The sequence below is a fragment of the Manacus candei genome, unplaced genomic scaffold (assembly GCF_025592945.1).
Source record: "Manacus candei isolate 608988 ecotype Guabito, Panama unplaced genomic scaffold, ASM2559294v1 h1tg000024l, whole genome shotgun sequence".
Lineage (NCBI taxonomy): Eukaryota > Metazoa > Chordata > Aves > Passeriformes > Pipridae > Manacus > Manacus candei.
Genome location: NW_026138072.1, coordinates 1,163,439 through 1,191,164, shown reverse-complemented (window position 1 = coordinate 1,191,164; position 27,726 = coordinate 1,163,439). Strand labels below are relative to the sequence as shown.

At 40.5% G+C, this 27,726-nt stretch overlaps 1 protein-coding gene across 6 annotated transcripts in view; it reads right to left on the bottom strand.

Annotated features, from left to right (window-relative positions):
* GLIS3 (GLIS family zinc finger 3) overlaps positions 1–22,179 on the bottom strand; it is a 160,107-nt gene extending 137,928 nt beyond the window's left edge. For 3 of the 6 annotated variants that reach the window (XM_051788402.1, XM_051788403.1, XM_051788408.1), the window contains exon 1: positions 21,487–21,941. In XM_051788402.1, coding sequence (XP_051644362.1) covers positions 21,487–21,601 — 115 coding nt within the window. In that variant the 5' untranslated portion in view covers positions 21,602–21,941. The other 3 variants (XM_051788406.1, XM_051788407.1, XM_051788405.1) reach the window with 3 other exon arrangements.
* Positions 22,180–27,726: the final 5,547 nt, after the last annotated feature.

The following is a 27,726-nucleotide window of genomic DNA, read 5'->3' as shown; positions in this document are numbered from 1 at the left end:
TAAAGTGTGTATTTTTAACACTAGAACATTGTTGCTTATCATGAGTGTTGTCACAGTAGCTCTTCATCACTCTAAAGAAATTGGAGATTGAGAAGGGATTTCAACCACGCTTTGAAAAGTCTAAAAATAAAAGGTAGCAATGATGGGGAAATAACTAGAGCACAATGAGGGTGATAGAAAGGTGGACTGGAAACAAAACCACAATCACTGAGAGGTGAAAAGCAAGAGTTACACTTATCACTGACTCCACCTTATTTGACTTCATTCTATCTCTTAAAGGACCACTTCCCCAAAGGTGTTTCTGAGAGGTACTACCTGTTTGGGGAAATGACAAGTACTAACCTGTGTCTTTACGGAGTTATCGTGCTGGTCACAAGTGCTAATTTAGAGGTGCTACTACTCATCCTTGTCAGGAATTCACCCTCCACATAACAGTTACAGCTTAAGGCAAAGAATCAAGTTGTAAAATTTTGAGTAAGACTCAGTAGCGTGTTAAAAGTGTTTATTAATATTCATAGACCAAGTCCATTTCAGACAAAAAGACACATATGTAAGGCATATGAAAGGTAATTGAGAGGTATGACCACAGGCACTGTGCAGAAATTAAGACATCTGTAATTTGCAGTTGTACATTTTTTGTACAGCAACAGCCACAGATTTTGGCAGAGAGAGTTATTAGCAACGACTCAGAGCACCTCGCACAGGAATTGCTGGTGAGAAAGCAGAAACACTGGAGATCGGGGAAAAAAACAGTAGTTTTCCACAAGAGCTAACAGACATGATTACAATACAGATACGTAATTTCATGTGAGGTAAGCTGGGGTTTTTCCAGTATAAGAGGGGAAATATGGCATCATGTCCTACTGCAATACAAAAAAGCAGCTCATGCGATTTTTTGCTTTGGTGATGAGAGTATTATCACAAGTACACAGCAGTAATAAGTGGCCACTACTTTCTGATCACGAGTTAGACAGCCACACTATCTGACTCACTTGTTCATAGGAATAAAGCAGGTTTACATCTTGTATTTTGAATTTGTGCTGAATTAATCACAAGCATGTAAATTTAGGATATGTGCATATATTACTATGTAAATAGATAATAAGCAGAAATACTGAAAACAATTAAGACTATTCACCAGGAAAATGGATGAGAATAGAGTCTAAGAATCAAACCCTAAATCTTATACTGCATTAGGAGCAGCAATTCCTAATTTGAATGAAGGCACCTGAACTTCAAACTGCACCCTTCAGAACCAAGTGTTAGGTATGAATGACTGAAAATACCGATGATAAGTTTGTTCTTTCAATAATTCAAAACATTTTTAAAAATGTTTGCAGTTGGAAAATCAGATGCTTTGCTACTCTTAAACTTTATTATTTCTTTAATGGCTTGTTTTTCCTGTTCCAAAACAACCCAGGGCTTTTGAAAAGTTTACAAAAGACAACTAGGCCAAAAAAATCTTATCTTTCAAAGATAAATACCCATGGCAGAAGTATCCCACTTATCTTATGAACACACATGATGTATTTAAAAATAAATGGCTTTTCACATGGAAATAAGATGTGTAACTGTATTTCATACCAATGAAGGGAAGTAGCTGAGAAAGTATATTCAAGATGGGAAAGATACTGACACAACAAGAAGTCAATATAGAAAGCACTTCAGGTGGTACAGCAAAGTTAGCAGGAATCTGGGTACAGTTTAAGTGGGCAAAACCCACCAGCCTTGCACCTCTCTGGACAAAGAAAGGTCTGGGCAGCAGCATTAACTATCCCACTGCCCATGGGTTGGACAGAAAGGGGACAGAGGATACAAAAAGAAATCTTCCATCTTGCGGTCCCGACATGAACAGCATTTCTCTTACATTACAGAAGATTTTTTAAACATTTCCTCCTATTTGAAAGCCAACTAATTTTCTAGTTACATGCTTGTGCAAATAAATAACCAAGCAGTCCTCTCTTAGTGCCAAAAGCATCAAAATATTCACAAGAAACAGTCTGGATTGTGTTAGAAGATACATTTCACTAATTAATTGACATCAGTGCTGGGTCAGTAGTTTTTTTAAGAAGAACATTTATTTGTGAATACTGATTGACAGACCAATTATGGTTTGGTTAGCTGGAACCTGAAAGCCAACTGCAGGTTTATTAACAGATGTTCAAACAGTGGTATACAACAAATGTAAGTTCAATCTAGGTCAAATATGCTACAACTGAACTGAGCTCTGAAAAAAAGCACTGAAAATGTCTCAGGATAGAACAAGGATGTTGAAGTGTATGTTACACAATTAAAAGCTATATTTAGCTGCCAAAGTGATATGTCAGCAATGATGAAAACTGCCTGCCATACTATACTGGTATTTGAATAAAGCCTGAATTATAAATTTATTTTGGGTTTTCTCAAGTGCCTTTTAGTAAAACTATCTATTTTCTTTTTAACTAAGTGAAAATTACTAAACTGTATATAGAGATTTTTTTTCTTCAAACTTTGTTCTCAATACACTTATTTAGGATGTTTTCAAAACATTCATGGTAAAACTCTTGGTAACCCCAAAGGCTTACCAGTGGTCAAATCTCACTCAAGTCTCAGAAACAGACAGATTGAGACAAACTGTACCGCTTCACTGTCAAGTAAGGCTAAATTTTTCAACACTAGTTAAAAACACTCCACTTAGACTCCTCACTCAAGTAACATTAAAGAAGCAAAAGAAAGAAAAGAGACGTTCAGGTGAAATACAGGGAAATATTTTTCATCAAAACCCCAGATTTGAAGATACTGAAAAGCAAATACCTTTTAATTGCTGTATCTCCATCTTCAATCTAATCAGTAGTAAATACCACCCACACAGAATAACCTGTACAATTTCATTGCAGCTCATATGAAATCATCACTCTTGGTGTTCAAAATCAACAAAACCTGAATACATTATAATGTTAATAAAACATAATCTAGCCTAAAAATTCCCCCTCTGAAGAGGAATTCAAAACCCTTCATGAATTAACCCATTCATGAAGGGTTTGAATGGAACATCTTTTTGGAAATGACATGGTAGCATTTCTTCTTCCTCGGAGCTCCTAAAGTGGTTTGAAGGCCTTCTAACCCACAGCTCCTGAAAATGCAAAGAAGCTGAGACAGCTTGACTTGGGCAGTTTGCTCCTGGTTGCACGCACTAGCTGTTAAAAGGGGTACACCATTCTCCATAACTCCTGGAGAACAGAGGAGCTGCTGGGCAACTTTTGGAAGCTGCTAGGCTAGTGGCAGGAGGGAGGGCTGGAGAGACTGCAGGGTACAGTGCCAGGATGGAGAAAAGGATGGTGGTGGGTAGCAGAAAGTCACATCTCAGAGGGGACAGACACAAAGATTTTGCAAAGGACTGGACAGGACCAGGCTGGTCTTTTCACTACACCTAAAATCAAACTGGTTGCCAGCAAGGACTATATAGAGTAGGGGACTCTATTATAGATTGTAGGGCATCTGTGAATAAAGATTTTGATTTCTCAGTGCTTTCACTTTTTAGGCTAGCTCTACTTGGTACTCTATTTTTTGTAACAGGATAATTTAGAAAACTTACTTAAGGCTTGGCATGTCTATTGTAGAAAGGTCAACCAGCATTCTCTGTCAGCATTAACAGCTATTACCCTCATGAACAACTGGAGAACTGAATCAGAAATTGCATGGAGATGGTGTTCCCAAAACCTTCTTAGTACTATTAAGCAGAGCTAAATCACTTATGGACCACAGATTAAAAAAGCACATCTGTCAAATTTAATTACATTTTTAGTGTTATCTTTGACCAACAGGAAAAGCAAAGAACATTTTGGGAGAAAAGTGATTTTAAAGCTTGCCATTTCCCATTTTGCCATTTCCAATGTGCAAGCTCTTACTACTTGTCAGTGTTTTTTTTAGCCACATTGCAGATTTTAATCGACTGGTGTTTTTTAATCTATTAGTTTTAAACTACTACTTAATATTTTAGTAATTAATTCTTCTAATCTCAATTCTGTAAAGGATTTTTACTAAAGGAAAGGTAGGAATCAGCCTAAAAAAATTTGTAAAAGTGGAAGAGTCTGGATTCTTCTGCAGATGAAACAATACCAGTTCCATGAGACTGCAGGGAAAGAGCATTATCCCACTGCTCTGTTGGAGACCCAAATATGGTTTCTTTACTAGGAGAGAGATTTCAGTCTGATGGAGTTTATTTACCTGAGGATGAGATACAGACCAGATAGCAATGGTCAAGCATTTCCAATACCTTCTCTCTTTTTTATTTTCACAGAATCACAGAATACGCCGAGTTGGAAGGGACCCACAAGGATCGTTGAGTTCAACTCTTACCCCTGCACAGGACCATCCTCAAGAGTCACACCAGGTGCCTGAGAATATCATCCCAACGTTTCTTAAAATCTGTCAGGCTTGGTGCTGTGACCACTTCTCTAGGGAGCCTGTTCCAGTGCCCAACCACCCTCTGGCAGAAGAACCTTTTTCTAATATCCAATCTAAACCTCCCCTGACACAACTTCAGGCCACTTCCTTGGGTCGCTACAGAGAAGAGATCAGTGCCTGCCCCTCCTCTTCCCCTCACAAGGAAGTTGTAGACTTCAGTGAGGTCTCCCCTCAGTCTCCTCTTCTCCAGGCTGAACACACCAAGTGACCTCAGCTGCTCCTCATAAGGCTTCCCCTCAAGGCTCTTCATCATCTTTGTTGTCCTCCTTTGGATGCTCTCTAATAGTTCAATATCTTTCTTCTATTGTGGTGCCCCAAACTGCACACAACATTCAAGGTGAGGCCACCCCAGTGCAGAGCAGAGCGGGACAATCCCCTCCCTCGACCGGCTGGTGGTGCTTTGCCTGATGCCCCCCAGGACATGGTTGGCCCTCCTGGCTGGCAGGGTGCTGCAGACTCAGATTCAACTTGCCATCTACCAGGTCCCCAGGTCCCTTTCCCTGGCACTGCTTTCCAGCATCTCATTCCCCAGTTTGTATTTTCTTTTTGTTTGTTTGTTTATTTTTAGGGAAAAAAAGGAGCAGACACTGAAAGGTAGTGAAAATGGAGAAGAATGTACTTAACAAGTACTGCACCCACTCACAATTGTTTAAATGTATTTTCTTCTTCATATTAATCTCAATTTCATTAAAAAATAAATATTACTAAGACAGAGCCTGTCAAAGTAACCTCTGCTGATCACAAAGGAATGCCTTCTGAAATAGCATTTTACCCTACCAAGCTTCCCACAAAGCAGCAGGAAGCTCTGCAAAATATTCCTGAATATGCAGATGAGTTACATCAATGTGCAAAAAAATCTCTCACCAGAGCTGAAATATGAAATTCTGGGTACACCACTGATTTCAACAGAAATTGGGCTGGAACACGGTTTGGTGTCATTTCAGGGGACTAAATTCATTAGGCATTTAGACACATTTGCAAAGGGAAAGAGCAGTGGGAAAAGTAGAAGTTTCCTCACCATTGCACATAGCTACCATGGGTCAGCCAGGACACCAGTAACTTCTCACTGGCTGAAGTTCACCCACTCCAAGCAGCAACAGAAGACACATGTCCTGGAGATGTTCCTTGGACACTATTTGCCTTCCATATGAACACCTGCAGGGTAACTTCTCATGTCAAAATTCTTTCCAGAGTTTCTGCAAGGGAAATGTTATACAGCAACTGCTTTGTTATAATAACTAAAGCTGGGGAAGGCATATGTCTTCTACTGACCTCTCAGCTTGGAACTGTCCTCAGACAAAAATGTCAGACATTGTTAAATCGACAAACCTGAGGAGATGGTCGTCTCTGCTCATTAAAGCATAATAATCCACTGTAAACAGGTTTTTTTTCTCATTATCATTTGAAACCTCTTACACAATGTCATGGTTTAACCCCAGCCAGCAACTAAACCCCCACACAGACACCACACTATTAACGTGTTAAATGGTTAGACTAAATAGGGATAGACTTCTCTAAAAAGCCCAGAGAAAAACACTTAAAACCACTGATTTTATCAACCACATAGTGTCTGTAGAACTGACTACATAAAAGCCCAATGAAATGAGATTTTTATCAGAAGTTCCATTTCATGTACTGGAGAATATTGCCCTAACATGTTTCGTTTGGTTTTGGGTTTCGGTTTTTTTTTTCCAAGAGGGCCTATGTATAAGCTGCATCCTGTGTCACAAGACTGAGGGAAAGGGTTCAGAGAAGGAAAAAACTCATTCTCTGCTCCTGCTCCAGGCCTTCCTGCCTTCCATGATGTGAGACCTGTTCCTTATACCCCCTTCTGTGGGAACTTCTGGTCCCCCACATTCTGGGGGACCAGGAAGCTGACTTCCAATTTCTGAAAAAAATTCAAGAGTTACTCAGCTTCAGCAGCACATGTACCCCTGTGACACCTAAATCTCAGTGACACTTAAATCTTTCTAGAACCCCTGGCTACAAAATAGCTGAAGGCCATGCTCATCACACACAGAATTTCACAATTTCACATTGGTATAACATGGCAATACTGGACTTACCCCCATAAATATGACAGTTACATGGAGACAACAAACTTCTGTAGGTGTTCACCCAGTCTCAAAAAATGTTCCCCCTTTAAGAATAACCTAGATTTTTATTTTAAGATGTTTATCGGTGTTGCAAGATCAAATTTTTAAGATAAAATTAAGAGATCAAAGTTCCATTTAGAGCTACCAGAACTGAAGATGTTTCTTTGCTGAAATACAGAAGTAATACCATTTTATCATCAAGCAAGTTTCACTGGTAAAGCCACAGCATTTAATATGACTATTTTGCTTTTTACACAATGAGTTTATCAGGGGAGCAGTAAGATAAAAAACACACTTGGCTTTTGCAGTTCATATTAATACAGTTTAAAAGCCTACAGTAAGCATTTCATTGCAGTCTATTTATTTTGGTACCTTACAATTAATGCCACAGTTAAATTTGTTTCTTTGTTTGAGAGAGAATAATCTCCCCATTTAGTTATTCCCTCTAGACATATCACATCCATTGTTATGTATTATATTCATCGTCATTGCGACTTGTGTTGCAGTAGCAGTTGTGCCTGTCGCTGGGCAAACATAAATACCTCTTCCCTCTGAATCCAAGCAAAGAGAGTCAAATGGCAAGAGAGGACAACAGGAGGACCTACAGCTAAAATAGGACACCATAGTACAAGAAGCTCCAGCAGCAAATACCACCGCAGAGACCTGAATAAAATGCAGCCATGCTGATGCAAATACAACAAACATCAATTGAGCCATTTTCATCTCTGTATTCCCTGCCTAGTGGCCCATCTGCTGCACTCAATAGATACTGAGGTGGTATATCAAGTCTGCTGAAAAAATGATGTGCACTCTTACAACCAGCAGTGAAAGACATGATCACCTAACTGAAGTATAAGGTAATATGCCTGCAAACACCTCACTGGCCTGAGATGAAATTTAGCCTGGAAGAGATAAGAGGAACAGAAATATAGACAAAGGGACACGTGCAGGCTACTTATAACCCACTTAGGGATCAGTTCGGTACATGTTAAGACGTTTATTGTCCAAGCCAAACCGAAGTTCAAACAAGCAAAAACGGTCCTTTAAAAAGGCTGCATTATTTCCCCCAGCTTCCTTGAAATCTGAGAGAGAATTAATTACAAAATTTAGCTTTGGAAAGACCATGCTTAAGTAAAATAGAAAAGAAAAAGATATCATTGGTGCAGACAATTCTTCATTTATTCAGACAGTTCCCACTTTTATTCTGTAATTCGGAGGAATTACAGAATCATAGAATCACAGCATATCTCAAATTGGAAGGGATTTATAAGGATTGCTGACATCAACTCCCTGCTCCTTGCAGGAGTATCCCACACATTTACAGTTCTGCAAGAACTCTGAAAGTAAACAGAAGATCATTTTGCACTTTATGTACAAAATACATGTCAGAAGAGCAGCTTCTCATTGTTTTCCTAGGGTGAGTGGTAAGAGAGAGCAGCTGAAGCAAAGCAAGCAGCTGGTTTGCTTCCTGTTCACCATCATCTAACAGGTCTGCAGCAGTGGGGACCAAAGAAAGAAACACATTACCACGGTGAAGATCATGTTATAGCACTGCTAGGAGAGGCTATATACTTCTGGAAGAACACAATGGCAACAGGCCAAAACATCACATCCAACTGCAAAATTCAGTACTTGGACACATCTATGCTTAATTGTGCACTGGGCAGCTTTTTGTTTTGCCTGCTCCTCTATGCAAATGCATAGATAGCCTGCTTCCTCTCTGGAGGTGCACATGCAGGTCTGAATTTTGTATTTCACATCAATAAACTGCACTTCAGGTTGAGATCTCAAGTCATTTAATTTTTACATTTATAACTTTTCAAAAAGTTGCCAATGAAAAGAATAGAGGGACAGCAAATTTATGTGACCTACCCATATTCATACCAAAATATCAAAACCTTAATTCACCCAGAGGGACTGGTGGTTTTAATGCAGTTTTCAAGAATTCTCAAGTACAAAACTTGCAGAACTTTCATATTTCAACTAGATTTTTATTCCAAATTTCCCCTATAAAAAGGTGGCTGAAACATACATCTCTCTGTATGAGAACAGATTTTGTTAGTGCCACCTCCTGGTGATCAAATAAAACTGAAAAATCATACACTAAGCTAAAAATTCTCAAAAAAGGGAAAAGATAATAGTTTGGCCTGTTTTGGTTTTCTTGTTTTTAATGACTTGACCTGAGGCATAGAATTTTCCTCTCTGCAGACATGGAAGATATAAAATTCATCAACTATTTTTAGGATGCTAAAAATAAGCATCCTTTAATCAGTGACAACAGAGGAAGAAAAGGAAATGCCGCATTGCTGGAAGTCACCACCTCAGGAAGGTATATCTGCCCTGATTTTATCTTTTCAGAATTTTACTGAAGTGGACATTCAAAGCCACACTGAGATTTCCACCAGAGGCTGCCCATGGGTTCATAAGTTTGGTGCAGCCTCCCCATCCAGCTTACCTATCCTTTCTTCACAGCCTTCCAGCTAGAGAGACTCTTTGGATGCTAATGACAACAACAAGCTGTCATCATAGGGAAAACAGGTGTCATAAAGTTATTGATAAATACAACCCATCACTTCCAATGGGTTTGCCCCAGTCTAATAGAATAATACTTGGTCTATGGAAATTTTAAAAATACAAGCTTTACTTAAATCTATCCCTTCTCTATACTGTATTTTGAATGGCTGCAAGTAATTTTAAAGCTCACTGTCCAGGCACACAAAGCAAAGAATAAAGGGTATAAAGTTAGGTATGACAGAAGTTAAATGTACTCTTAACACAGTATGGGTAAGTGTTGGCAATACACCTAATACCCTTGAGGGGTTTTACAGTTGTTGTGTAAAGTAGATCCTTTTTGGTATTACGCCTAACACTCTTCAGGGAATTTTTGTAAGTTGCCTGGGGCCTTTATAACACATAGTCCAACAAGCATTTTGGCATCACCAGCTTTTTTAATTTGCTTAAACATTTTGTTCTTAAATGTAATTCTGAATGTTTAAGAGAAAGACAGTAAAAGTACACAGTCAATGTAAATCATTGCCTTCCATCATTTCTTTTTAAGGTTGCCTGAAACATGACAGATAGCAGGAAAAAGAAATTAACTTGAAATAAGCACTCCAAAGGAGTGTCTTGCAACAGGAATCTATACACTACCTTTCACATAAAAACAAAGTAAATCTCTCACACATTCTAGGAAAGGTATACCAAGAACAACAGTGACCCTTCTCAAGCCTCACCAGGACTGCTGATCATCCAGTCCCTAAAACTAATTGCAGGTTTAAACTCAGGGAGTCTCATGTTCCCACCTGTGCCCTTTCAGGAAGTTCTAGACAAAAGAAAAGAATCCACCAAGACCAATCCTCACCATCCTCAGAATGGATTTCCCCAAACAACTGCCAGAGCTGCAAGGAATTATTTCCTTGCCTTCATGGATCCTGTGTAGTTTTTTTCAAGTATATCAAGGCCACTGAAAGATATGCAAAGCTGAAAAATGTGTCACGATGGATAAAACTAAGATCATTATCACTTACTTTGCTATACTTCAACATCATCAATAACTAGTCTTTAAAACTGCTGTCAATTGATTATAGAGATCAACTGAAAAAGAAAGTAAGTCTTGAGTCAGGCTTTCTGCATAAGGAACTGCACAGAATACTGATGAACATCTTTTTTTCAGACTGCGCCAACTGACACATAAAAAACAACAGTACTAGAGAGCAAACTAAGTATGTTAAAGAGATTTCAAGTGTGATTCAAGCTGCTTACTGATTAACACTTCAGCATATAACACTCCTCATAGACCTGTGTGGTTATTGTTCGAAAGGGAAACAAGACTCTTTTAGCAAAAGGAGACAAATTATCCTCCCTGACCAGTTCTCACACAGCTTAGCAGCACTGGAACCGCTTCTTCTTCCAGAGTCTCTGGTGTGAAAATAAAATGAAATCCCAAGATTTGATGCCTGTCAACTATTTCCAGGATATGTAAGAGCCTTACAGAAAACATACTCATCTTACATATGAACATTAGCTAACTGACTCATTTTATCAGAAAAAAAAAATTACAGTCACATTTGCAAGAAAATGGAAAATAAAATACATAATGCTCTTTCATGTCAAGGAACAAACTTAACACTGCAGGAACCTCAGAAATGGAAGATGATAGTTGTATTTTCAACGGCCTTGGAAAAGGAGAACGAAAGGAGTCCATGACTATCTGCACAAGTTTCTGCATTACTTACTGGACTGTCCTATCTGGGGGGCAAATGTCCAGATTTGCTTCTTCAAGTCAAGCCTTCACAACTATAACACAGTCTTCATTACATACTCACGTGCTGACTACACTGGTTTTAGTTAGAAGAGTCAAGGCAGAATAAAAGGCCAGACTGGTTTTAAGGCTTGAACTCCCCATGCATGTAGCGTCACCTGCTGCCAGGGAGAACTGGAGACATATGGAGATGGCTACAGCCCTCATGACTGAGAGGTGCTCTCTGTGTTGAAAATCCTGCCAGATATACCAGTTCAAGTCACAATCACAGTAAGACCAAAAACCAGGCTGACAGGCTGCCTCTCCCTGCCCCATGTCCCTGTTGGACCTCTCCATCAGGTGATGGAGGTACACAGTGGCTGGAGGTGCAGGAGCTGCATCAATGACACTAACAGCACCTCAGCACAGCCTTTGGTCACAGTAGAAATTCTCCATCAGTTAAATCCAGGCTGCTTTAAGACTACAATATATTGTATTACCACTCACAAACTTTGAATGAATGGTCCATAAGCATGTTAAGTATGATCTCGGTGATTCAGATCAAAGATCCAACTCCCCCAGCAGGATCCTCCCTCCTGTAGTGTTCACCAATAATGCTGAAGGCAAAATAGAAGGTGACCTCCCTAACGAGAGGGCACGATCTTAAGGTCTGCCAGGGGAAGTTCAGGTTGGATAGTAGGAAGAAATTTTTCCAGAGAGAGTAATCAGACACTGGAATGGGCTGCCTAGGGAGGTGGTGGAGTCACCATCCCTGGAGGTTTTCAAGATGAGACTGGATGTGGCACTTAGTGCCACGGTCTAGCAACCACAGCAGTGTTGGATCAAGGGTTGGACTTGATGATCTCAGAGGTCTTTTCCAACCCAGTTGATTCTATGATTGTATTCTATGATTCTATGATTCAATGAACTATTCCCACAGCCACCTCCTGCAACTACCTACAACAGCAGAGATATGTTTATCTTTAATACCTCTTGATGAACTTCGAAAACATGTTTTCAGCAACTGAGTATGAGAAAACAGTAGGAGTGTTAAAGATATTGGTCCTTTCAGAAAATGTGCTGTTTTCAAAAAGACATGGGATTTTTATTACTACGTGAGACATGAGAACACTCAGGATATGTTTGAACATGGTCCACCTCACACTTGCAAGTCCATTGTCTGGACATAGGAATGAATGAGAAAAGCAGTAAGAATAGCTACTAGGTTTTCTAGAAAACAAAAATACTATTCAGATGTGCATAAAGTGCAGATATGCCGGTACTAAATCCTTGAGTATGTAACTTTTGGACATCAGTACACTTAGATCACAGTTCTAATTTGAGCTCATTGAAATTTACACACCTTAAAAAAAGTTACCTTTTCATAGACTGTTCAGTAAAAAGCTGGCTTTTAAAAATTATGTTATTTTTCATTAGGATAGTTCTGTTAAAAGATTTGCATTGACGAGTTCTGTGTTGAAGACCAGTGCGGGTCAGGTCATGGTCTTGCGTCTCCCTTTACCGTTCTCATCCTTTCCCTCATTTTGCTCATTCCTGTTTGATGTCTCTCTAGCTCACTTTCAACTCAGTAGATGTTGTCAGTAAAGATATCTTTCTAGGCCTGAATAAATCTAAAAAGTGTGAAACCAATTATTCACAAAAAGTGGCCACATGCCAACATCAAACAAAATGAAAGACCACAGATTTCCAATGACAAATACATGTAGTATTATGCCTGTATTTTGCATCTAATTTCTATGTGAAAATATCTAATACAGGTACACAAAAGTCCACACACCTAGCAAAAAAAAAATTTAAAAAATCACTGTCCTAACATATTTTTCTGTACTGGAAAAAAAATCCGTCATTATACTATTTACTTTTTCACTGTATTATAAAGCATATTATACCATCACTACCACACAGGAGATAAAGTAACTGAAGTAAGAGATGTACACCATCACATGTTCACACTCGCTTTTTTTTCTCCATACACAGAAAAGTAACAGTTTATCTAACTGTGACATAAGTGGCATCCTCTCTTAAAAAAACATCTCCTTTCAAAGCTTTGTAACATTATAAAAGATAAAGAAAGTCTTCAAGTAAAGTAAAGACTCTGGGCCTGTTGTGGTTACTGCAGATTACTGTTCTCTTGTGCATTCAGCATCACCTCTGTAAAAAACAAAGCACACAGTTGGATTGCCCCAAAATATTCTGTTCTTTCCTCTATCCCAAACTGAAGCACCTGTTTGTTTCGTTGTTTTTTTTTTTTAACTGTTTTATCCATTATAGAAAGAATGCAGAGAAACTATTCCAAACCACCAATTTACCAATTTTGGGGTGTATCTTGGTGTTTTTACTATGCCCTGTGTTTTAAAGTAAAAACAAACAAAAAAGCAACCAATCCCCCCCCAAAAAAAAAAAACCAAAAAATCAAAACAACAAAAAACAACTTTGAATACTGCAAACCTCTGTAACTGATACTGAGATAACTGTAAAACTGTTGTCTTCTTGGGATGAAGGTTTAACAATAAGTACTTATAAAAAAGAATTTCCCTCCATTTGCCAACCACTAGAAAAGGAGAAAACACGAAAAATGTGCACAAGCATAAACTACATGAGTAGTTTTAGAAGGTTTACAGTCTTATTTACATGCATGCTATAATTTATACAGCATAGCAAGGTTCAAAGTCTTAGAAAATTAACTGGACATGACCAAGTAAGACTTAGTTCTTCCATAGTGGATATGTTCCCAGCCTGCATAATCTTCAACTTTGTAAGTGGTCCTGCTACTAATAATCTTGAAGCATGAGGAATTAATAACCTAAATACATAGAAACACGGAATCAGACGTCCGTCATTTCTGAAGTCTGCAGTATTTTACCTAATCAGCGCTGTTTATACATGGCTTACCAGCCAGCCCTTAATGCCAGCCCTTCAGCTACCTCACAAAACAGCAGACTACTTTACATATGTGCGGGCTACTCAGGTCAAGAAGGAAAGACAGAAATGACAGCATCTAGGAACAGATCAATCAGGTAAAGCAGATCAAAATCCCAGATCAAAATCCCCAAACCAGAATCACAGAATATGCCTAGTTGGAAGGGACCCATAAGGATCCTTAAGTTCAACACCTGGCCGTGCACAGGACAATCCCCAAGTCACCTTGTCATAGATCACTGAACTAGCTGATGCTCTCTTTACCTTCTCATGCTGCTCTGCAACACATACTGTACGTGGATTAGCTGTTATACAAGGCTACTTTAGAGATCTCAGCATGGATTTTCAGTTTTTAGGCATGTAATTTTCAAGACAGCAGGAATCAGGCTCTACCTGTAGTGAAAGAGAGAGAGAAAAGTTCCTCCGAAACTATCATGTTAAGATCTACCTCTTTTCATGTATATGCTGAGAATTACATGCCATTGCCCCCACTTTGAGCAACACATCAGTGATCTCAGAGGTCATTCGATGAATATGCATTACCACTGGTCTGACTCAGTAGAGTACTCAACCATGAAGTTAACTTTCAACTTGTTCTGAAATGGTACTGGTTTCATGCCTGCAAGCCTTGCTGAAGTGGGATGGACTTCCTAAGTTGTCAAAGGCAAGTAGTGAAGAAAAACAGAAAATGGAGAGAAGCAATACATTTGGAGTAAAATGGGAAATATCTGTCTCCTTTTCTCCACTTTTACTTGGATATCAACACAAGTGTTTGGGGGTTTTTAGTATTTTAAACCGTTTCATTCTTTTCTATTCATTACATTCTCATGTCTACATAGATTCAGTTTTGAAATGATGATACCAAAACTCCTCCAAAGGAATATCCCCATCTCCAGAATAACCAGAGTCAAGAAGTATTGTAAACTTAAATGTTCCATTTTGACTTCTAAGACCCAAGAGCAGACAGTCAGTACCTTCTCATCTGATGCACAAGCACTCACTCACAGAGAACCACAGAACCTCCAAATTTTGTGAGGGTTATGCATCATTGATTTCTACAGCATGAACAGTGGTTCCAAAGTGTTCTACAGCTTGTCCAGCCTAGACACACTAAAAACCCATGACTACTGCTGCTTTTATCAGTAAGAAGCTGTTAGGCACCAGTGGAAAGCTGTGTTCATGCATCCAAGGAGTATTCCTGATAGGACTCACAAAACTCTTGTGCTGCAAAACATAAAATTACTCCCTGGATTTGCTGAATCAAAAGGTTAGGTTACCAAAGCAAAGACAAACGACACTGTTTATAAGGAACCTTAGGGCAACTCAGCAATTCTGAGCAACTGCTTTGTAATAAAAAGTCCCTGGGCATAATCAAATGATAAATTACTTTTGTGGAAAATAACAAAACATCTTGTTGGAGTGTCTCTTCTTTTGTAGGAAAGAGTGGTAAAGAAGAGGATTCCATCTACTTAAACTAACACCACCTGGGGATGTGCTACTGTGCTATTACTGATGGCAATAGAAAAATGAGTTTTACCTTCACCTCTGCATGGGGAAAAAGTATCTCCAAATTCTTGCTGTTTTGGCTTCAAAAACAGTGGGGCTGAAGTCCTGGGGGCTGTGGGACTTGTAATAAGGGTTTCTCATTTGTAACCACTTGTTTCTTGGGACTTAGGGCAGGAAGGTAAACAGTATTGTCGATGTTGCTCTCAGGAGCAACCTTGGAGGTGCCCTCCTCCCAGGGGCACCTTTAAGTGCAGGCTGGCAGACAAGTTTCCAACAGCTGGGCTTTCAGTGCTGCTATTTGAAGACAAGCAGGGTGTTCCTACATGAATTCCGACAGGTGAGTTCTGCTGTCCAAATGGGTCATCCTAGGTCCATGAGGAATACCTGTTGTCCAATGGCTCATACTATATGACCTCCCATTCCTTTTTAAGTTAATGTAATCAAAGTGTGTTTTTACAGACCCTCAGCTATGATTAATATCAATCCAAATTCAGTAAGGAATTCACTGTGTATTACACTTGCTTAAAAAACACCTAAATAAAAATTTTATTGCAGTAATAGATGAAAGAGGACTGCACGTGACTGTTAACTTCGTGACTTTATGGGTTACAAGAAACAAAGTACAAGCTCTATATGGTCTGCTGGGGAGAAAGAACAGAGCCAAGCAATGACTTAGAGCTCTAACACAGAGAAAACCTGCCTCATCAAAAGCTGAAGTTTGCAATAAGGTCAACTGCCTCCACATTAGCTAAATCAGCCATGAAATTAGGTGCATGCTGACCAAGTACAAGGAGGCAGCTGGGACTGGAAGGACTCTCTGACAGGGAGTTGTCATTAGGATGAGCACAGCTGCCTCTTTTTTTGCCCTCTCCCCAGTCCATGCTGAAAAGCACACGCAGTAGTAGGGAAGCACCATGCAGATACTGACAAAACAGGAAAAACAGCAGTTCACATTCTAAAGGATATGTATACAACAATATGAAGAGGAAAAAGCAAAAGCACTGAAGAAGCACAAAACAAAAGACTTGTGGTCCCTCAAACTCCGGGGCACTTCACAAGTACTGCAAGAAAGCATAGCACAGAAGCATTCATAAACACAACTGCAATCATTTCAAAAGTGGACTATTATTATAAGCCTATAGATACACCATATTTATATGGTACAGGTGAAATGTAATCATATAGTGGTAGATTTTCAAGGACATCTTTTAAAATATACCAAAAATTTTCAAACCCTGACTTTTCATCACTTACGTTTTCCTACTATTTAAATCTTAGAAGACAAGACTGTAAGGGGTTCAAGAAATCATTTCAGTCACAACCTACCCCAAGGCAGAATCAACTAGATCTAAACATTTCCTGACATAAAAAAAGATTTGTAAACAAAAGCTGCACTTGTCAGCGTAAGTCACTGGACTAAGATACCATGCAGTTGGGGTAACTTCAGCCCTAATTCAGCTGAACAGCTCGTGCCCAATTTTCATCACCAGTTGCATCTGTTTAACATTAAGCACACGCTTAAGTAATTTGTTCAATCATACACTCAGTGCCTAATTAACTTGTTCAGACAAACAAGCTGACAGAAACAAAACCAAAGTATGGCATCAGTTATGTTTTTAATTCATCTATATATTAAAGTTTTAATTATTATGATCTTGCTGCAGTAAAATGCTGAACCATAACTTTTACACTCAGCACATGAGATTTTCAACACTGAAGCCAGTAAAATTCCAACCAGTATATTCATGACTGAATTTAATGTAAAACCCTCATATTAACTCTTTGCTTACTATACTCTGAAACGTCTCAATTTTTTTCCATCTGTGCACTGTCAAAAACCTCAAACAAAACATCCCTGTTTATTTCACAAACCTGTATTCATAGCACACTTCCAGATTAAAAGCCATCTAAGTGTCTCTAGAGACATCTATGCATAGATATTCACACACACCTTCCAGTTAAGAACTCACTAAAAATGGAAGGCCTAAGCATGTTATCTTCAAAGGCAAAAGCAAACTCCCTACTGATATAAATAAGAGAGATATGCCTTAACCACACTTAAATGGTCATAAAAGATTTAGTCTACATACTATATTTATTGTTATATTTTTATATTGTGGGAATAAAAATTGTAAAGCACATCAATAAAAAGTAATATTATTTTTCTTCATGCCTGGCTGAAGTATAAATCACTCTCTCCAATTCAAACAAGGAAAAGGAGAGCTGAATTCTCAGAGTTTATTTTAAAAGTAGAATGTACTATGCCTTAACACAGGTGATTAGATCCTTAGAAAAGGACATATTAAAAAAAGGCAATTGTTCTGCTGGCAAGGGTATACACCATGTCACTATAAATTGTCCACAAATAAAAATCATTCTTGCCTGTAATTCTTGTCTGCAATTTTAACTACATTAGCAAAGTAAGAATATAATCAAGAAAAGAATATAACATGACAAATGCATTAGCTTTACTCAACAAAAGCTCCTTTAGTTTAAACAACAGAGGAATTTTTTCTACATAGGTTACACAGACCCACCAGCCCTATAAAATCTAGGTCAATATACAACTTGGGTTGTTAGTGTTGGTTGTTAGTGTTGTTAGTCTCCTTCGCTATTCTTCTCCAGTAATATTATATCTTACAAGCAATGGTAGTGTTCTATGCTATCATTGTCTCAGTTTTATCATTAGCTCATGCTGTGTTTTTTACACTTGAAGAAAGGCCTCTGAGCCCATAATTTCTTTCCTCATTCTAGTAAACTGTATTTTGAACCAATTGACCTGCAAGTACAAACAAACCAAACCTTTTTATGAAAGTAGAAACATGTTAAATAATTCCTCTACATTTTCTTCCTCTAGTCTCCTTCCTGATTCTACTGTGAAAATGTATAACATTAGGTTATGATGCAAATGAGTGCTTTCTTTCTTTAACACTAAAGCACCTTGGAGAAGTTTCTGCACTTTAAAAATTATTATTTTGTGGCATTTTCAGTATTACTTACTATTATTAAGTGGCTTTTCATTAGTTAAATTTCCTTAGCATCAATTTTCAACATGATGCCAAGACCTTCTCACATCAGTGGCCAAGGTGATTCAAACCAAAACATCAGATTACTGAGTGATGCATTAAAGCACATACAACTAATCAATTCCCAATTGGACATGAATTATATTCTAAAAGTATAACTTTTCCATCAGATCCCTAAATAGTTATCAATTACAGCTAACTATAATAATGATACATTTCTAGTCCAAGTGATCTTGGAAATGGTGGGAATACAGCACCAAATACAGCCTACTTAGAAATAAGCTTAGCAATCCTGAATAGGATTGCAGCTTGATGTACTAAGTTCGAATGCACACTAAACCCCCAACTAAACAAACAAAAAAACCGAGAAAGAATACTATCCTGAGACTGAATGGCTGTACAGACAAATTCTTTTGTTCTACCAAAGAAAGAAAAGTACTTGCCACCTTTTAATGAAATATTTCTGTCCATCAGTAGATACTGTAGTGGCCCTTTCGTGCTCCCACAGATATTAAAAGATCACTTAAGAACGCTTATATCCACTGCTCTCTTTTTTTTCCAAGCTGATATTACTCAAAGGTCTATGACTCTGCATCAATAACAGGATGACAACGTAAGTACTCAAAATCCACGGCAATGATTCATAAATTCACTTTCAGAGAGCCATGTCATAACATTTAAATTCAAGCTGAATTGAAGCCTTAAAAATCTGAACACTAATTCTTCAGAAAGCAAAACAAAAGAATAATTCACAAATCTGTGCCTGTAGCACAGTATGCCATATAGTCTACTATATATGCAGTTTTGAAAAGTAATCAGAGTTGGCTTACTACTTCACCCACTGAAATAAGAGGTAAAACACTTTTCAATTTCAATAAAAGCTGAATTACTCTGCTGCAGAGATCAGTTTAAAAAATTGTAATAAATCCAGCTCAGGAGATGCTTTCACAAAAGTAGTTATCAGACACTGGCACTATGCATATAGGGTAGCAAGCACTATCCCAAACCAAAGGACAAGACTGAAAGACAATGCACCAAAGAGTCCTTCCTTCTTATTCTTTGACTGGAGACACCTCACCTCTTCAACAGCTACCAGGCAACACAGAAAGCAAAACATGAACCATAACCCCCATCTTTGGGACTGTGCACTCCAAGACTGTGCCTTCCCTTATCCCTATCACGATGAGGGACAGCCAAGCCTTTCAACATGTTCTCCCCCACAATTTCCTTGGCACAATTCCAGGAAAAAATTTACTTACTATCAAGTCTGAGTAATCACAAGGCCACCCAAAGGCTACCTACATTTAAGATCTGTTCTTCCCTGCCAGCCTTTCCCTTTTTGCATGGCCATGGTATTTGGAGCATCACCTGCCAGTGGCACCATGATGAAACACTCAGAAGCCACTCCCTACCCTGACATCCCACTCCTGATGAGTCAGTGTGGGTGGAAAGGAGTGTGATGGAGAGGGGAAGGGACAGGCACAAAAAGCTAGAGGGATGCTTCACCTCAGCCTCACTGACTCCTGAAGTTTTTGTGTCTCACAGCTGTTTGTGAGAAGGACACACTCTAACACAGTAGTAAGCCATCAACATAACAACTCATTTTCTAAATAGAGCACAAATGCATAGGAAGTGCTGGTGTTACAGTTTTTGTAGTTATCTGGATTTAGTTCACAGACCAAAGTGGTCTGTGGTGATTTATGGTAATAAATTCTCCTTGGAAAAGAAAACCACACAGAGATTTAATCAGGAAATAACAACCAAGAACTTGAAATTAGTCTTGGAAAAACAGGTACATTAAGAATCCCAGTTGCAATAAAGGAAGACAATGTGCTTTCAAAACTGAAAATAAAAAATAAACTTTTCGCTCAATTTATAGAGAATCTCTTCCCCTCCATGTCTGCCAGCATCACAGAACTCATGCACTATTGAGAATAATAAATATCTCACATTTGCATCCACCGTTTTGGTAATTTGTATCTATGTCTTGACATTTATATTCTTGGACACAGGGCTTTACTCCAAACTGCAATACTCTGATAATATCACATTCTTCTAGGGCCCAGGTGGTCAACCAAGGAAAAACAGAAAAGGGTCACACAATCTCAAAGTTTCTAGTTCTCAAGGATTGTTATGCCCTCTTGATACAGCACGAACAAGCAAGGCAAATGATAGCTAAAGGAGGTCCTCCACAGCACTTGAGACAACCAGCCCGCAAACATGATTGAGTTTCTCAGAGTTAGTACAATGAAATCTACTAATTACTTATTACTTGCATCACTATAATTCCTAGGAAGATTAGTCACAGAAAGGAATGCCTTTGTATGAGGGACTGTATAAACACAGAGGAGAGCACAATCACTGATACTGCTGCAACTGCCATCAAAAGGACAGCCGTTATCAGTGGACAGGATGATGTATATTCTAGTGTAGCTAGGACCGAACATTTTTACCATACTGCCAGAGAAACCTTCTCAAGTTTATTTGTTAATTAAGATCTCCTCAGATTCCTCTCTATTAGGACCTTAAGCATCAGAGCTGTGCTATTGCAAGTGGTTGCTGTAACAGAACAGCAGCTTTTCAGGAGTTAGGGCTAGCTACAAACTTCAGACAAGCTGCTTGAAAAAAACCCAATACAAATCTGGCAGCACTGACTACCAGAGTCTGAGGCACACTTTCTTACATGCTGTCTGTCAATCGCGACAGCATCCCTGCCCAGTAGCAAAAGGCTCCTGCAAACCCTGATCCATGGCACCTTTTACTCACAATGCTACCCTGTTCTCCTCGCTTATAATAACTTCGGACTTTACAGGAGTGCAGCCACAATTGCTAACACTGCAGTGTCGGCAATGATGAGCGCTTCAGTGCATGCAGGACATGAGAAAACACCAACAGTGTCTCCATGCGAGCTGGCGGCAATGCGAAGGCAGAGGCACGGAGGCACGGACACCTGCCCTGCTCCGGTGCCCTCGCTGTGACCGCCACTCGCGGGGCAGTGCGGGCGGCCACCACACGCTGCCCGGCCAACGGCCCGGCGGCACCCACAGCCACCCTTATCGCAACCACGGCTCACCCCGCAGACCTCGCAGCTAAAGCATGAGCAGCTTCAACCGGGGCCAAAAGCGAGAAAGAGAACACAGCTGAAAGCCATGACTTTCAAGTCTATTAAGTTTAAGAGGCTGGAGTTGCTAGCAACATACAGACCAGCAGATGAACATAGCTGTCACCTCACCAAGCACTACACGTCTGGTTTCGTGCCAACGGGGCCTCTGCCTGAATGACGGGAAGACCCGGGCAGGACACTCCTCGGCATCGGGGCCACGGACCTCGGTGGGGCAGCCCCGCATCCCTCTGGCCGGCACTCCCGGCCGACCTCGGCTTCCCGCCCGCACCGCTCCCGCCCCCCTTCACCGCTCCGCTCCGCTCCCGCCGCCAGAGGGGCGGCCGGCGGGCAGGCTCTCCGCTCCACAACCTCCCTCCGTGGGTACCTATCTCCGGTTATTCACGAGCGAGATGACAAATCTCCGGGACGGGTGTCTGTCCCGTCCTCCCAGACAGCGCTGCGTCCTCATCTCGACGGCGGACCGGCCGGCGAGGTGAGTAACCGCGAAATGACTGCACCACAAGAGCGTTTGTTTTGCTTTCCCTTCTTCTCCGCCCTCCGCGCTCTGGCACGGAGGCCGTGAGCCGCCGACTCACCCTGTCCCCGCCCGGGCGGGCGGCGCGGGGCTCGGGGCAGCTCCGGCCAGCGGGGCAGCGGAGAGGCCGCGCCGCCCCGCACGCCCCCACCCGCGGGCAGCCGGCGGGTTGCGGAGCCGCCGCTCGCCCCGGGCCACTCACCTCCCGGCGGCAGCGCAGCTCCCGCGCAGCCCGGGCGGCCGTGCCCGCGGCTGTCATGTGCCCGCCGGCCCCGCTTAACCCTTGCCGCGGCGCTGCCTCCGCCGCGCGGGGGGGCGGCGAGTCCCGCCGCCAGCGCCCCCCTCCGTGCCGCCTTGCTCCGCGGGGACGAGGTGGTTTGCGGACGGGGCACGGCTTTCCAGAGGCGGGGGGGCCTGGGGGTCGCGCGGGGGGGGCTTGACGAGTTGGCTCTGTAGGGGCTGGAAGATGTCTGGGGGAAGCTGGGTGGGGCTGCAAAGGCGCTGGGGGTAATGGGGGTCGGAAGGGCGCCCAGAGGCCGGAGGTGTTGGGAGGACGCCGTAAGGGCGCTGAGGGGAGTGTGTCTGTCTGTGTGCGTATGCGGGTCTCTGCGTGCGTGTCTGTGACGGGACTGGGGGAGCAGCGGGGCCGCACGGAGGCTGGAGGAGGATGTTTAGGAGCTCTTTAGGGGCTGCAGCCGAGCTGGAAGGTGATCTGAGGGCTCCACGCGGGCTTTAAAGCGACTGCGTGGGGGATTGCAGGGAAACTATGAGGGGACCTGAATGGGACCTCTGTCTGTAGAGTGTACGATAAAATGTAGGACAGAGTAGCAGTACAGGGGAACAAGGGGAACAGGACCTCGGAAGTGGAAAGGGGATGAAGGGGCTGTATGCCTAGTGGCACTTCCCTGAGCACACCTTAGAAAACTGTGGTGTAAATGCAGGAGATTTTCTCGATTATAAGGAGATTTTTATATCCCAGAGGACTATCAAATGTGATAAAGCTGGAAAGAATATATTTGGGCAGATCTGCTGCTGCCATCCACTCACCGAGAAAGGCACAGGAACATATTGGCCTCAGACTGATGATGAGCCTCTTGCAGAAACAATTGCAGTCAAGAGGTACATGCCACAAAGAGCACCCATTTAGCTGGAGAAGACTCCTACACACTCAGGGCATGGCCCAGCAGTTGAAACACACTGGTTGTTTCCGTTTGGGTCAGTTTTATTCCACTCCACTGTAACCGGGGAATTGAGAGTGTAAATGAGGTGACGATGAAGGTGAATAAAGCAGGTGAAAAGCCAGGCAAATTGCCCTATTCCTCTACCGGCATGACCATGCAGACTTCATGGCAAGGCACCCTGTCAGCAGGGAAGTCTCCAACCAAGGGAACCTACTAGTATGCATGGGCACTCAAAGACTGCAAGAGTGCGGCAGGTTCAGGCCTTTCATGGCAAACATGATCAGCCCAGCATTTAAAAAAGTTGTTAATCCCAGTTGTCCAAGAATGACAATGGCACTGTGGCTGTTCTCCATGCTTCTTGCAAGGTGAGGGGGAGCCTGTATCCTTGCTGTGCTGCAACTGCTGTTAGGAGGAGGGTTGAGGACTGGGGAGAGCGTCTTGGTATGCCCAGATCACTGTGCTCCTCAAGGCTAGCCTCGATCCTTAGCCGAATAAACTCTTCTGAGCTATAGTTCCTTTGCCATTCACTCGTATTACATCAAATAAATGTGATTGTGAAGTTCATAAGAAGCCGATATTGTATGTTCTTTACATACCCAGAAAACAGCAGAGATGTTGAGGCTTCAGGCTTTTTTGTAAGGTTACATTGCTTTCCAGTCTTTTTCTTTGTAAGTACGCTTAGGCAGTGAGTCATTTGTAAATAAATTTACTATGTATAGCACATTTAAAACAGAAGTAAGCACATTTAAAACAGAAATATTTGTAAGCTGTATCTCACTTAAAAATCATATTAAGAGAACTGACAACTGAAGTGATCTTTACCACATGTAAGCACAGAATTTACTTGAGAGCCCAATGAGTTTTTTGTTTACAGTCTCTTTATTGGTATCATATGCCAGAATTTTCTATGCAATTATAATTTAATCAGAACTCATCACTAAAAAGTTCAAGGACTCTGCCTGGACTGACATGATAGACATGGTAATTGAAAATGAGTAATACAGTTTCAGGCAACAAAAAAGTGCATATATTGTCAAAGTACTCTTTGTAATTCAAATCTACCAAATAAATTGTGAGTTTGCTATAAAGAAATTGCTTTCAATAAATACCAATGCTATCAGAAACCAAATCTTACAGCCATTAAAAAAATCTGTTTGCTTTATTTTGTCATTTTTATGTATGGGAAGTAAATTGCCTTTTTTAGTTTTTCAACTGAAAAAAGTGATGGATCCTAGCAATGTACCACCTTGGGAAACACATGATCTAAAACACAGGGTAAAGGCAACCTTTACACACAGGGTAAGTTTTTGCTGTCATGGATGCCTGCTGAGCAGTCTTGAGCAGGAAGCAAAGAGGACAATCGTATTAACAAAGTTAACATTAGACACTGCAACTCATATCTAAAGATAATTCTTAAGTTTTGATGTGCTGAAGAAGCAATTGAAATTTATGCAAAATATGCCAGGATATGTATTAATATCAAAATATTAAAAGTATCGAAAATAAGTACATTCAAAGTTTTCTTGGTAGGTAACACCACTGCATGTCCATATCTGTCATACACTGTTGCATGTTCATACCCATACTCATTTCTCACACAAAACACTCATCCTGATTCAAAAAAGGCTATGCCTTAGTCCTTTCAAAAAGCATGTATCTAATGGAAGAAGTGGACTCGGGAAACTTCAGTAAAGTTCACTGTGTCAGAATCCATGGCAACATCTGTGCACTTCTTCTGTCATACGTCCAAGCCGAGTGTAAAAATTTATTTTTGTAACCTCAGTCCCAGTTCAATTTTCTTAGTTCAGTAAAAACTTTTAGTTACCTCTCAAGGAAATGTATAGTTAAACCCTATATGAGGCTACAGGTAAGTTAAATTAAGCCTTCAGTTTACAAACTGTCAAACTCAGAAGCATTTTCCCACCTTTTTTTTTTTTTTTTTAGAAAAAGATGTACTCTTTTTCTTCTTTTTCTCTGTCCCAAAGTCTGTTGCAATCACACTGTGTCCATCAGTTCTTGTGAAGTGTCTTCCTAGCCTGATTCTGGTTGTATTATGCCATTAGGTTTGTTGTCCTAAGGAGTGTTATTCCCAGGCATGCAGGAAAAGACACTTGCTCATATAAATATTCATCTCCTTTGTCCTAGAGAAAGACCATTTTTATGAGGGAGCCCTGACAGGAGATGGTCAGTGGCTAAAGCCGTCTGAAAAGGGCTCATTCAATGGGGAGAAAGAAATTGCCTGAAGAGGAGACTATTTATTTTGTTTGCTGGTATTTTTGGAGGCTTTTTTGAGTAAGGGAATGTCATGGTTTAACCCCAGCCAGCAACCAAGCCCCAAACAGCCGCTCACTCGCTCCCCCACCAGCAGGATCGGCAGGGGGGGTGGGGGCAGAATTGGAAGGGTAAAAGCTAGAGAACTTGTGGGTGGAGACACATACAGTTTAACAGGGAAAGCAAAAGCTGCCCATACAAGCAGAGCAAAACATGGAATTAATTCACAGCTTCCCATGGGCACACAAGTGTTCAGCCATCTCCAGGAAAGCAGGGCCTTATCACATGTTACAGTTACTTGTGAAGGCAAACACCATCACTCCAAACCTCCCCCTTCCTCCTTCTTCCCCCCAGCTTTTTATGCTGACCATGATGTCATTGGTCTGGAATATCCCTTCAGTCAATTTGGGTCATCTGTCCCAGCTTTGTCTCCTCCCAACCTCCCATGCACCCCCAAATCCCTCACCAGTGTGGCAGTAGGGAAAGGCCTTGGCTCTGTGCAATCACTCCTCAGCAATAACAAAAACATCTCTGAATTATCATTTGTGTTCAACACAAATCCAAAACATAGCCTCATACTAACCACTGTAAAGAAAATTAACAAGGAATGTGACAATCTGAGGATATAGCTGGTTTAAGTTTCCTTCATCTCTTCTGTATACCAGTAACAGCAGAACTGAGTTTTTAGGAGACAAAACTAGGTAGAAAGACTGTAAGACAAATTATTTTTTTTGCATTTCTGTAGCAAAACTGAAAATATATTTTGACCCAAACACCTTGGAAAGAGTGGCAGTCAATTTAACTGGAGGACATAGAATCTCAAGAGTACCTGGAATACATTGATACTTGGTTAGAGAACACTAAAAGAACTGGAAGGGATTGTCTCTAGATGCCTCAGACATACTGACTAGAATGGAACCCAAGTCTGAACATTCACTTCTCAGATGCAAACAGATATGCAGAAGCTTTTTCAAAATGTTTTTTTGTGGCAACTGATTAAAAAAAAAATTCTTGTTAACTGAGCATTTTGGTCTAATTCTTTAATTTTTCCTCAGATCTTCCATTTCATATCTATTCTATTTTCCTAGTTACTGTGTAACTGAGAACAATATTTTTGGTAGTTAAGGTGATAAGACAAAAATGAAAGTAATCACTGGAATTCCATCTTGAATAACATAATGTATAATAGGTATCTTTTACTGGCACCAATATATTCGAATATCATAGAATTGGATTTTCCTGGTTTAGCAGCAAAAGCAAGTCTTACACCTCTCCCATCTCAGCTTAGACTGACTCCTTGGCAAGAAGGAGCTCTGCAAGGGTGTGATCTCATCATCCATGGCCCAGCATCTCAGGGCTGATACCTCTTTCTGTTTAGTAGAACAAATTGGGTATTATGGCATGAATTTTGGGGCCAGATCCTTTTTTTTTCATCTTTCCAATGACAGGTCACAGGTTGCATTTACCTGCTCATCATATGAGATCGAGGAGGGCTGTCTGATATTATCATGTCACATCAGGGCCACAGAGCTTTGTTTTCTGTGTAATTCAATTTCCCATTTATATATCCAGATTTCAAGAACAATACTTTTGTAGTGCATTTTACTTGCTACACGGGAGATAAGACAATATATTTCTTGTCTTCATTGCAATAAACTAACACTATGAAAACCATATTGCTAAGATCTCCAAAACTCCTAGTAGTATCTAGACATCCTTAAACAAATTGTTTCCTCTCCTTATAGCTCCAGTGATTCATCCTGCACTCTGAAGTGATGTATAAAGGCTGTTCCATTCACACTCTTTAACATAAGCTCTTAGGTGGAGAGAAAGCTGTCGGTGGAATAAATATGAGGAAAATATAGGCATTCTACTTACCTCCTCAAATAAATTGAGTTTTATTCTCCAGTATTCTTATACAAACAAAACAAGATTTGTTCAATTAAAATGTAGACCAGTTTTATATGGTATGAACACAAAAGAATGCAGTCACTTTCTATAACAGTACAATACCGTGTATCTGTAAGGTCAGAAACTAAAATTATTAGATGAAAATTATTGCAGGGAAGTTCTGTGTTCCTACAATACACCTGAAGAAACTGAAACTGAGACTGATGAGTAGAATAAGTTTTCCAACTCTCATAAAAATGTAATCAGTGAGAAGACAATATCAGCAATCCAGTTTAGCTAACACAGTCAGATATTGATAGTTAATACTTAACTGACACTTTTTGCTAGTTACTTCATATCCAGCCTAGGGTTCATGCCACAACGTGTGAACATCACATATATCAACAAACAGGTGAAGAAAACAGGGGGACCACAGTTGCTTGGGAACCTCTGTCTTCATGCTTGAACAGAATTTGAAGTCAAATTGAGTTT